The 13,047-nt window shown below is 34.0% G+C and overlaps 1 protein-coding gene across 1 annotated transcript; it reads right to left on the reverse strand.

Annotated features, from left to right (window-relative positions):
* Window positions 1-218: 218 nt before the first annotated feature.
* Window positions 219-1,645, reverse strand: LOC146953071 (transcriptional activator hap3-like). The gene is made up of 2 exons (XM_085744222.1): window positions 1,561-1,645; window positions 219-951 (listed from the first exon to the last, which is right to left on the reverse strand). The coding sequence occupies exons 1-2, from the start codon at window positions 1,613-1,615 to the stop codon at window positions 470-472; spliced, it is 537 nt and encodes a 178-aa protein (XP_085600348.1). The 5' UTR covers window positions 1,616-1,645; the 3' UTR covers window positions 219-469.
* Between the last annotated feature and the right edge of the window lie 11,402 nt (window positions 1,646-13,047).

Genomic DNA, 13,047 nt, shown 5'->3' on the forward strand with positions numbered 1-13,047 from the left:
GATACATATCTTATGGCACTTAGAATTAGGCAAGCTAAATATGAATGGTTAGCTACGAAAAAAAAAACATTTTTTTGTGTGTGTTTCATGTGCAAGAATTTAGAAACATCAAATAAACTTTCATATAAAAAATATCAAATATATAAAATGCAAATGATGGGAGATTTTTATAATAAAAACTAGAAATAGAAAATTAAAACTAGATAAGTAAAAGTAAATCAAACCAACAATAAACTTTTATACTTCTTAAGTTTTTGACATACTTTTGGTAAAAAAAAAAAAAAAGATTTGGACATACATGAGACTCGATAATTATTCAAATCACCAAATTACAAAAAGCAAGATAAATAGAAAGGAACCAATACACTTTCAAAGCCACCAAGTCATTCTCCTCATTCCATAAATTCAAGGAATAAATCCTTTTACCAATTACCATCATCTTAACTTAGGTTATCTTGTTAATTGCATATCAATGGTGAACATTGTCACTGCCATTGTTCGAGCCACTAGCACCCGATCCATCCTTGTCGAATCCAATTGTAATTGGCATGTCATTTAGCTGAGCCACATAGTTACGATACCTTTGGAGGTAAAAGACTAGAGGGCCAACATAGTCTTCAAAACCTAACCTATCCATTGCCCATATTAAATCGTTCGCTGTAACGATCTTTCGATGCTCTATCTTGCACCGCTCGCTTGCCTCACTCGTGATGATGCTCATGAATTCAGATAAACACAATTGAATTGACTCTTTAGCACCATCAGAGATTTTTACATGCGAGGGAAGAGCACGCCGCATGATTCTTGTCAATTGCACGATGGGAATGTGCTGCTCCTCATTCTTTGTTTTAGGTAAATGCTGCTTAGTTCCGGTGTGAAAGTTATTGTTGTTGTTGTCGACGTTGCTTTGAGATTCAATGTTTGTTGATGAATTACCTACTTCAAAATGGACTAATCCAAACAGATCAGAGCTAAGTAATTTAGACAAAAAATAGTTTTGTAATTTATGATTGAAAATTTCATTCAAAAATCAAATATTTATCCCTGTACAAGATGTTTAACAAGTGATGCAAAATCAAACCTTATTTTTTAGATCTTTGTTTCACATGTCCAAAGAGGAAAGTAATGCCTTAAGAATCCAATGGGAAGTATTCAAGGGAATAACAAATAAACAAAGAAAAATACTAGTAAAAAAATTGAAATAATATTGTATATTATTCACTCTATAACAAAATATAAGCATCCCTCAAAAAAAAAAATATAAGCAAAAAGTAAGTCAAAGAAGGTTGATGTATTTGGACTAAATTTTAAACCAAATACCTCAATTTTGTTTGACTCACTTTTGTTTATTTTTTGTAACAGACAGAGTATTCAATTATGGAGATCATCTTTATTCCTCAATCTTCTTCAAAGTAAAAAAAAAAAAAAGAATATTTAAAATATGTATCATCACTCCTTTTAAAAATAATAATTCTTGATTATTTTTGAGAAATAAGAGGATCTAAACCCATAATAACGAAGATACGATTGTGTACAATTTTGGTTGTTTAGGGTGCTTACCAGAGCTTGATTGTGTTGAACGACTAAGGTTAAGGGACGGGATTCCATTCTCCATACTACTTTTAAGACTTTAATTTGATTGATTTAACAATGGATGTGAATTTTAGTCTATACTCCTCTGAGTTTATAAAGGAAGAATGACTTACACTGTAAATTAGAAACGTAAAGTTGTTGAGATGTCACCGTATTAGTCCATGTACACGTGTTTATATAGTTAATGGCACACTTTTTTTTTTATGTAGAAATTAAACAAAGTTAAATAAGAGATAATTTTTTTTGGTCAATATAAAAAAAAACACGTAGTTTTATGCACTTTATATTGAATTCCAATAAATGTAAAAGAAAAAAAACTTATATTATATTTAAATTCATTAAATAGAATCATTTTTTTTTTCTTATATGGTGAAGCCACGAGGTGGATCATTGAGGCCAGTGATGTGGACATCACATCAAGCATCTGAATTCTGCTTTGAACATTGAAAAAAAATCAAGTTTTTCACTATCTTCTTATTATATCTTTTTATTAGCAAACTAAGTGAAGTTTTAATCTTCTTTTTAGTGAAATGGATTCCAATAATAACCATTTCAACACCCAAAATTATTCTAATTACCCATTTAACTACGAAAATCCCAACAATTATCCAAATCCAAATCAATTTTTCAACCAACGTCCTCAAAACATACCTCAAAACGCACCTAATTTTATGTAATTATAAAAACAAAAATATAAAATTAAATAAGAATAAGAAATAAAGGGTGGTGGGGTAGAGTAGGTGGTGGGGTAGAGTGTTGAATGAAAAAACTATTGGAGAGAAAAAAATTGAATGAGTGTTGAATTAAGAGAGAGAAGATGATGTGGAGTGTTAAAAATTGAAAAAGTGGGTGTTGAAGGGTGTTGAAAGGGGTTAACCATTGTACATGGTCTTATACATACTGTTTCACATCGAGCTGCTTGATCTCGAGATTTTTGTTTAAACATTTGCAATTGTTAATTAATTGTTTTTTTTCCTTTATAAACATTTTAAATAAAACATAAAACACGTAATTAAATAAAACATAACACATCATCACGGATCATCTAAATTAATGTCTTCGTTTGGTGTGTCCATTAGTGCCCTGATCTCTTCATAGTTCATGGGCCGGATCAAACTTTGTTGAATTTGTTCAACAGATCTGACCAACGAAGCGTCTAACTCGATCGACCCTCTAGTACTATACTGACCAAAGATCGAGAACACGGTTCTAACGTCGTTGTCGTTCATGAACTTCATCCGGCTGAACCGCACACTCCCGGCTGAGTCGGTCGACGGACGTCGATACTCAACACCATCTACCCTTCGTGTGTCTTTGTAGTTTATTTCGAGGTTGATTTGATTCAGCTGACTCTTCAACCCGGGGAGGGTGACATCAGTGGGAATCCTGAACAGATGGGGTGTGTTATACCCTAATTTTGGACCTAAAAATACTAACTCAATTCTTCTTTTCTTGCATTTTAAAGTCATTTGATATGTCTCTGATTAATTGCATCTTTCTCTGCATCTTATTTCAATGTTATTTGCAAAATTCACATGGAAGGGTATTTTAGTCATTTCCTATGTCAAATTTCTCTCAGTCTTTCAAAATTTTGTTTGAGTCTTTTCATTTGGTTAGAATAAGTCTCTGTTTCATTCTATGTCAAAATCCATTTCAAAAACTGCATTTGAAGTCATTTTGGGTCAGTTTTGCCCCTAGGGGCATTTTAGTCTTTTCACGTGATAAAACCCTGTTTAAATTCTAAAAATTGTCTCTGAGTCTTTTAATTTTGCTTGTATGAGTCCTTGCTTCAATGTCTTGTTAAAAATCCATTTTTAAATTGCATCTGAGTCATTTTCAGTCGTTTTAGCCCCAGGGGCATTTTGGTCATTTCACACGAAATTTCGGCAGAGAGAGGTTACTTTAAAGTACCTCATTTAGGCCAGTGGTTCGTTTTAGTCCGTTTTGTCAATTTTAATCGTTTCACTTTACGTTATTTTCCGGTTACCAATTTTAATTCATTTTATTTTTAATTTTCATTCTAAGTCATTTTTGTTAAAAATTGCAGTTTAATCCCTTTAGTTTAGTTAATTGCATTTTAGTCCATTTTTGTCCAAGTCATAGTCCAGTGCCACGTGTCAGGTCCCAATTGGTCCAAGAGTTAGTTATGCCACATGTCAACAGTCTATTGGTCCAGTCCGTACAAGTGTCAGCTATAAAGCAGGCCAACTCACCAAAATTCTGCAGAAGCAATCATTACATTCCAACTCATCACAAACAACTTTCCCATTCTCTCTCCTCCATTCACCAGATCAAAGAACGAAAATCTGTAACAAACTCTCAAGAACAAGATGAAGATTCATCTTCATCTTCATCCATAAACCAAAACAATTCTCCAGAAGAATCAACAACACAATACAAACCGTTCCAACTGATACATGGCGATTCTCAGAGATTCGTCATAGAACCTTCATCATCGAATCCATCACTTCGCAATTCAAGCGCAGGTCCGCCACAAATCGTGACGAACTCAACACGATCACGAAGCTACGACTGAGAAGAAGAAGGATCGAAGCTAAAAAGTGACGAATCCAGCAAATTCACAAAGAGCAAGATACGAAAGAGAAGAAGAAGGTGAAACCGATTCATCTCGGATTCCGAATCAAAAACGGTTCAAACTGCAACGTGTCAACAATTACAGAAGGAGTGGAAAGGAAGATAGATCGCAGCACAAGAAGAAAACGAAGGTGAAAGCAAAGGATTCCCTCAGCATCCTTGTTCGATTTCGAAGACGCGTGAAGCTCTTTCCTCTCAGTTCATCGTTTCTTTGTCCATCACTGAGGTACCGCACCTTCCTTTCCTTTTTTCTCCGTTTGTTTTTGGTTTCGAAATCAAAAGAAATGTAGATCTAGGTTTCGATGCCTTTCTTTTTCACAAAACAGAGGCCGGATTCGTCTTTAGAACGATAAAAGCTTTAAAAAGATGTAAAAATCTTTGAGATTGGACGGTTGTGAAACTCGTCGGAATCCACGCTTCTCGCCGGAGAAGATGAAGATTCCGGCGAGAATTTGAACTTTCCGGCGGACAAATCCAGAATCCGGCCGTCGTTTTGTTGAAAGAGGAGAGAGCTTCTCTCTCTAACTTACCCTAGAGAGAGAAACGAGCATGATTTGTGTTGATTCCCTCATACATTTTGCTTTTATACCTGCTCCTAATCCTATGTGCGCTCGCCTACGGTATTCTGGTGATCCTTCGTGTGTTGTAGCCTCTGGATCTTGGATCTGATCCATGTGGATCAATCCAACGATCCTCAGGCGTTCTGATGATCCGTTCCCTGTAGTATGCGGGCTTGGGCTTAGTTTTTGTGGTTGAGGTTCATTTTGCTGGATTTTACTGCTGTTTACACCACTGCCTGATACTGTTCACACCCCTGTTATGCTTAAAATCTTTGTAAAAAATTCTAAAAATAATTCTTACATGTTTCTTGGTGATCTGGAGTTTTTTTTTTTTTTTTTTGTGATACTTTGCACATGAAATTTGATAAAAGAATATGTGTGGTTTTTTTGCTTTTTTTTTGTTAAAATTGATAATTCTCTTGCACTTTTTAAGCCTAAAAAACCTTTAAAAAATTCCTAAAAAATTCATATAGGCTTCTTGATGATTTTGTAGCATTTTGTGATAATTTTCACATGTTAAAATTGGTTAAAAAATAAGGTGTAATTTTCTTGCTATTTTGTGACATTTTGTGCTAAAAATGAATGAAACTTTGCTTGATTTCAATCCCCATTGCTTGATGAACACTTGTGACCTATGCCACTTGATTTGAGAGAGTTTTAGCTAATGTTTGTGTTGATATTAATGCATGAGTATGAATCTTGATAGGTTACTTAGTTTTTAAGTTACTTGTGTAAATAAATAATGCAAATATGCTTGAAGTTTGTTTTAAAATGCCAAGTAAATAATGTTTCCTTAATTCCCATTCCAAGACTTGATTCTAAACCTTTAAAAATGTATTGGAATGTGAGAATTATAGGTCATATGGTTCTTGCATTCTATGGACAAATTTTAGCCATGTTTGCACTCATTTTCTATCTTTTATGTTCTAGTGTTTCTCTTGCTTTATTTCCTTTGATATTGTCATGTGCTACTAACTCCTTTCATTTCATGTTTCATCATTTCATAAGCATCTCCATTTCATCCCACATTCATCTCTATTTTTTTTACAATTTAATTTGTACCAAAGTTAGAATGTAAATATTTAGGAGTTTTGTAATATTTTCCTTTATGCACTTTTAATTTCTTGGCAAAGAGGCCATAGAATGTATCTAGGGCATGATGTAATGAGGACAATGGACTCTAATGATGTACACCGACACAAGCACCGACACATGCACACACATCACTATATAGTTAGAATATGCATGTTTAGATGTATGTGTAGGATTGTATGTTTAGATGAATGTTTAGGCTTTATACTTAGAAAAATCATTTTCCCAAAAACTTGAACAAACTTCACTCAAACTTTTTTCATAATAAACCTTGGGGTCAAAACCCCATTGAATTTTCCTCTTATTTTCTTAATCAAATTTCAATGAAAAATAATCATATTTGACTTCTTTTGCAAATCACTAATTCAAACTCACAATTTCCTAATCTCATGCCCTTGAGGTCTCTTTCTATTCTTCAAAACTCCATTTTCAAACTTAAAATCAACCAACAAAAACAAAAACATTTTTGGAAGAGAACTACGGTGGATTTGATCCCTTAAACGGGTACGTAGGCAAGGAACAAAATTCCTTCAATTCAAATAAAATAAAAATTCAAACACATTCTTCTCCCTCCAATTCTTCACTTAGAAAACTCTTAGGCTTAATATCACTTTTCAAAATAGCATTTAAAAATAAAGCGCGCGCGTAGAAATTAAAGACGGTTCCTATAGGTTACTATAGTCGTTATGGGTGCCTAACACCTTCCCGTAGCGAAAACAACTCCCGGACCTCGATTCTCAAGGGTTTTGCTTACTTTTTCCCTTCCCAAGAAAAAATGAGATATCACCGGTTTAAAAGGATTCAAACGTAATCAATGTTTGACACCCGAAAACCAAGATAAAACAGGGTGGTTTTCCCCGTTGTAGTAAACTGCAACTAGCTTGGTGTTCGGATCAAAGACAGAGTTTTCCATGGTTTTTTTATGTGGTTTCTGGTTATGAAAACAGGGACACCTATTTATAGAGGTCTCTGGGCGTCATGGACCACAAAAACTGTCGGTGCAATGTGGACCACAAGAAAAAAAATCATGTTTCGGATTGTATAATCCAAAATGTCTCTCACCTTACATAAGGTGTGCAGTTTCCTTCACATATTCACCAGTATCGAATAAATTCGGATTATATAATCCGGAAACCATGGGGAGAATTCGGATATTATAATTCGGAAACCATGGGAGGAATTCGGATTATATAATCCAAAATTAGTTAGTTTCTTTGGTTGGTGGTCTGCACCACAAACAACACGTTTTCAAAGGTTTTTACCAGCATTAATGTTTGGTAAAACCCCCTTTGAACACGTTTTTTGACTCAGCATTATGGGGAGTTACAACCTATGCACAAGTATTTACTATAAATAGCCTCCAAAATGCCACCATTTCTCACACCATCACACCCTCTCATCCTCTTCCTTCTATGAACAATATGTTTCCATCGTTAGCCTTTCATAAAAAGAGGCTACTTTGGAAACTCAGGGTTTGTATGAATGGTCAACGAGGAAGGCAACGCGCTGCAAAGAAGCACGATCCGTCTGGTGCAAGGTTGGATTGTTTTGGTGTAAGGTTGACCATCATGGTCTCTTTCTCCCTGGAAACAAACCTTACCCCAGTACCTTCCCCCCAACATCTCTTTCTCTTTCCAACCCCCCCTTTCCTCCCCATCAACTTGCGCCACTGGTTTAGCTTTTCCCCCTCCCCCTCCATGTTCTTGTGCTGTAGATTTAGTTTTAAGCTTTAGGTGTTTTAATAATTTTATGTAATAAGCTTTAAGCTTCAAATTTATTGTAAATGTATTAGTTATTTTAATAAAATGAGATTTTTTGTGTATTATTTTTGTTTATATTTGCATTTATTTTATGATTTTGGCATCTAAATAATATTTTTTTTGGTTGTGGTCGGGGTTTGAACCCCGGACCTTGCATATTTTTATGCATTGTCCATACCAATTGAGCTATGCTCACGAGGACGACATCTAAATAATATAAAATAAAGCAAAGTGCATTTAAATTCTGGTAAAAGGGATTTTCGGATTATATAATCCAAAATTAGTTAGTTTCTTTGGTTGGTGGTCTGCACCACAAACAACACGTTTTCAAAGGTTTTTACCAGCATTAATGTTTGGTAAAACCCCCTTTGAACACGTTTTTTGACTCAGCATTATGGGGAGTTACAACCTATGCACAAGTATTTACTATAAATAGCCTCCAAAATGCCACCATTTCTCACACCATCACACCCTCTCATCCTCTTCCTTCTATGAACAATATGTTTCCATCGTTAGCCTTTCATAAAAAGAGGCTACTTTGGAAACTCAGGGTTTGTATGAACGGTCAACGAGGAAGGCAACGCGCTGCAAAGAAGCACGATCCGTCTGGTGCAAGGTTGGATTGTTTTGGTGTAAGGTTGACCATCATGGTCTCTTTCTCCCTGGAAACAAACCTTACCCCAGTACCTTCCCCCCAACATCTCTTTCTCTTTCCAACCCCCCCTTTCCTCCCCATCAACTTGCGCCACTGGTTTAGCTTTTCCCCCTCCCCCTCCATGTTCTTGTGCTGTAGATTTAGTTTTAAGCTTTAGGTGTTTTAATAATTTTATGTAATAAGCTTTAAGCTTCAAATTTATTGTAAATGTATTAGTTATTTTAATAAAATGAGATTTTTTGTGTATTATTTTTGTTTATATTTGCATTTATTTTATGATTTTGGCATCTAAATAATATTTTTTTTGGTTGTGGTCGGGGTTTGAACCCCGGACCTTGCATATTTTTATGCATTGTCCATACCAATTGAGCTATGCTCACGAGGACGACATCTAAATAATATAAAATAAAGCAAAGTGCATTTAAATTCTGGTAAAAGGGATTTTCGGATTATATAATCCAAAAATTTATGGGAAATAGAATTCGGATTATGAAATCCAAAGGGTATTTTTGAAATTTTATAGGGCGCGTGAAAATCCAGCAGGGTGGAAAAAGTAATAGTCCAAAGTTAATTAGGTCTTTATTATAAAAGATAGAATTGAGGGCTCCAACTTACAAAATGGGCTTTTTTTTAGAAGTGGAAAGGATTTTTTTTACCATAAAAGACAAAGACCCAACATACAAAGGAGATATGTTAATCATGGAGGGACCATATTCATAACCATGTGTAAATAGTAGTATATAATAATAGGATAGTAATAGTATAAAAAAATTGAAAAATTGGGAGGGACCACAGCCACCCCTGGCCCCCATGGTCCCTCCCTCCCTGAGATCACCGTATGAGTTGTATTAGCTTCCATTGTTTACCATATATTAATATTAATTATCACAAGAGATCATAAACTCTTATGTTGCTTGATGGGACTAGAGCGCATAAGTATGAATAAGAGTTTCATATTTGATGACAAAGTAAATGTTGAACAATATATAAGTGAATTTGATATTAGATTTGGTGGTTCAACTGGATCCTTGCATAAAAAATCTTTCTGACAATGGCAGTCAGATAGTGTGGTCCGTTGATGTTGTGTGTCAACGCTGATGCAAAGTGGGTGTAAAGGCTTCCGCTTAAGGGGAAGTGATTTTAAATGAATGGATATAACCGCACTTGAGGGTGGGGGGTGGATTGCCTTGAAGTGTTAGGTTAAGATATCCAATTTTACATATGAGGTTTCTTAGAGTCCAATGTGATAGTACCTCAGACTCTTTCATTAACTAACAATGGTATCAAAGCCAATATTTTGACTAACTAAATGTATTGAAAAAGAGTCTTATATTGGATAAAATAAGGTGATGTTTAACATTATGTAAGTGATACGACTCATATACCTTACATCTTATGAACTTGAGTGAGGATATGGTATCTATCCCACTTGTATGGTTGCTCAAAATTCAAGGAAAAGTCTTAAACTTTCTCAAACACACAACTACCAAAGACTTCAATCCACCCACAAGACTAGGGTTATTGTCATGAAGAAAACTAAAACTAACTATCCATATTTATGATAACAAATTTTAAACATATGACATGTCATCTTACATTATTTTTAGCATGTTCTTCTATCATTTTAGTAGTAAACTGAGTCAATAAAGAGGAGTTTTAGAGAAGTTGCTCATGGTTTAAGAAACATTTTGTAATGTTTTCATATTGAGTCATGTAGTTCTATTTCTTCCCCAAACCAAGCAATTTCATAGATGGTTTTTAGTATTGTATTGAAAAATCATGTAATTTAACAAATCAAGACATCTCATAATGTTATGGAAGATAGGGAATGAAGATTCAAGAGGCCTCTGAAGACATTAAAAGTTGGGAAAATTTTGTCTCAAGTCCTAAGACCAATGTAGAGTAAGAAAGCACTAAAAAAGGACAAAGAAAAGGAAACAAATGGCATAGGGGGTTGAGGCCATGTGCCCGAGCGTGCATCTCATGTTTACCAGATCCTTGGAACTGAGAGCAAAAAGCTAGTTCAAGAGGGAGACAAGCGTTAGGAGCATCAAAAGGAGTCCATCTCTTCAATCTTTGTTCGTATAATGTTTTATTTCTTTGTAATATGTCTTTTGTTACCATGAGTACATAATCACCCGTTGATTATGGTTCTAAGATGAACCTCTGAAGGGACCCAGGAAACTAACTTCTTGAATAAGAACCCTCGTTTCATAAATGATAGTTATTTGCATTAATTCCAACAAAGAGATAAAGAGAATTCGAAGAATCCTAATCACAGCTAAAACTTTGAATCAAAGCTTTACTTTACTGCAATCAAACCAATTGCTTTGAGCAATCAAATCAAACATGCAAACTCTCACTTTTTACTGCTTCTATTTATCGCTTTTAATAGGTTTAACTAGTTGCCTCGTCGAAACAACAATCCATTCGAAGGTGATTTGACTTACTACTGTATTACTTGGAAACACTTTGGTGACTTGCCAAATTTAGTTATAAAAAACTCAAATATTTTTCTTGGTGTAAAATAGGTATCTTCCGCGCGCGCAAATGCAAAGACTAATCTTCCGCATCTTGTGGGCCCCATATGTGCGACAAATTTTCCTAAGAGTTTTAACGTGTGACCAAGGATGGATTCCAACCCAGGACCATGGTTAAGTTAGAAGAGACGTGTGTCATCTCATCTAAACGCTCTTGGGTCAAATATTAATTGACTATGTTTTTTATCTCAATTAATTATGATAATTTTATTACTAAGATTTATGTATTTGCTTAATTTATAACAATTGTAAAATATTTAATAAATTTATTAAAATGCTCAAAAGCTTACATTAAAGTATAGTCATAGTACTATATAATGTATTTGAAATATCAAATGTTGCTATCATCACATGAACGTCTTGCATTCAAGGGCGAATTAAGTTCACTTGCCACATCATAAAACTCTTCAAATGTGTCTTCTTAAGATTGTTGTTGATTTTAGATCGTTACTACTTGTTATTTTCAGCATAGAACATTATTTTAAGGTATATGGTTTGATTTTTTGATGAGTGTTTATTATAGCTTAAATTTTTTGTATGCAATATGATTTGTGTAATTAACTTATATATTAAAGTTTATTTTAATGACTTGCCCGAACTTTTTTCCTAGCTCCAACTAATTTTTTTTTTTTTTAAAGAAAGTTATTTTTAAGGTCGACTAACCTTATTTATAATCAGCATGTAGGACATGTTAAATTTAACTTAACAATAAAAAGAAATTGTAAAATTATTCATAAAACTTTATAGACTTGGCTCTATATATAAGAAAACTTCATTGATTTCCCAATCTGAAAACACATTGATTACTACCCACGCAATGTGTGTGAGCAAAACATTACTGCTCTCTTTACCTAAACCTTTTCTTTCTGCTGCAGGGAGTCCCACATCACTCACATTGTCGATTCTGTTATATTTCCATGACCCATGTACTGCCCATGTCTCCATCCCCATTTCCTTTGACAGTTGGCGGCTAAACTTCCATTGCTGCCCCTGCTTTCAATCATGATGCATGTTTAAATTGAATTTGCATGGAATACTAGAGTGATTGAAGTTAGTTTTGGAGAGAATCCAAGTTAGTTTGTTGCACTTTAAGATTAAGTTTGCACTTGCATTTGCACTTGCACTTTATCGTTTTGAATAAAATGTTGAATGCTTATGCTGCATGCTAGTAATCTATATGGATCATCAACAATAATGAAACTGCCAATAGTAGTTGAGAAAATGCAGTCACAATAATGTGGGCACAGAAAAAAGAATGCATCCGTTGTTCTATTTTGTCTTATAGTTGCTATTAATTTTGAAGATCTTTAGTCCCTTTCATGATATATATAGGAAAAGGTTTCTGCAATTTCATGTGCAACAATTTCATATACTATTAATTTTCATATTATATGCTTTGGAGTTATGAGAATGGGACAGGGTGAATGAACCTTCTTTTTTGCAAAATTTGTCTTAATTTTCACATATAAAAAATCAATTTTGTACTATAGACATAAATGTGGCCTACTTATGTATGAAAAATAAAAGCGTACGTACATTTTACCACAGCTATTTTAAATGCTATTGTTGGTATTCGTTTCATGTACTTCATACAAAGCCAAAATTTGAATTTGATCTCTTTTTCTATGATAGTGACTACATGTTTTTGAATTAGCCCCACAATTAACCTTGGGATTGAATGTTTCAAATATAGGGACTTTCACTATTCCATATCTCCCTTTGTTTCCTTTGTAACCCTTCTTTATTTTTTCACTATATATCAGTACTTCTAGAATATGTACATCTAGAAATTAGTTTTTGGACGTTATACAAATATAGAGAAATTGGCTTCCAAATTCTTGTTTAATTAACCTTCGGAACATTCTTAAAAAAAATAGTTTTGTTATAATTTCTTTAAAACCAGAAACTAAATTCTACCAATAACAACTAAATCAAAATTAAAGGATTAAGGCATACATCCAATCATTGCTCTTAATTATAGATGTTGATTTTCTTCTAAACTTTCAAAATCTCACATTGATTGTCCAAGCAGGCATGGAATCCACGTTAGAGATATTGGGGGCGGTCGCCCCCACAAATTTTTATTTGAGTATTAGTTTTTTAAAAATTTGATATGTTTTTCATGAAAAATTAAGTGATGCACCAGTAAAATTAAGGGATGCCCCCACATCAGTACTTATTTGATCACGTACATAGAGAAATATATTTTTGAAAGTGTAAAAAATGAAAAAATATAGACCAATTGTAGATGT

The sequence above is a fragment of the Medicago sativa genome, chromosome 1 (assembly GCF_051527215.1).
Source record: "Medicago sativa cultivar Bolivia chromosome 1, Bolivia_mono, whole genome shotgun sequence".
NCBI classification, from domain to species: Eukaryota; Viridiplantae; Streptophyta; class Magnoliopsida; order Fabales; family Fabaceae; genus Medicago; species Medicago sativa.

Bases quoted from the DNA above. Each gene is read 5' to 3' on its own strand.
- LOC146953071 (XM_085744222.1), bottom strand. From the start codon at position 1,615: ATGGAGAATGGAATCCCGTCCCTTAACCTTAGTCGTTCAACACAATCA. The intron at 952-1,560 runs GTAAGCACCCTA...TGTTTGGATTAG, and splicing joins TTCAACACAATCAAGCTCTG to TCCATTTTGAAGTAGGTAAT.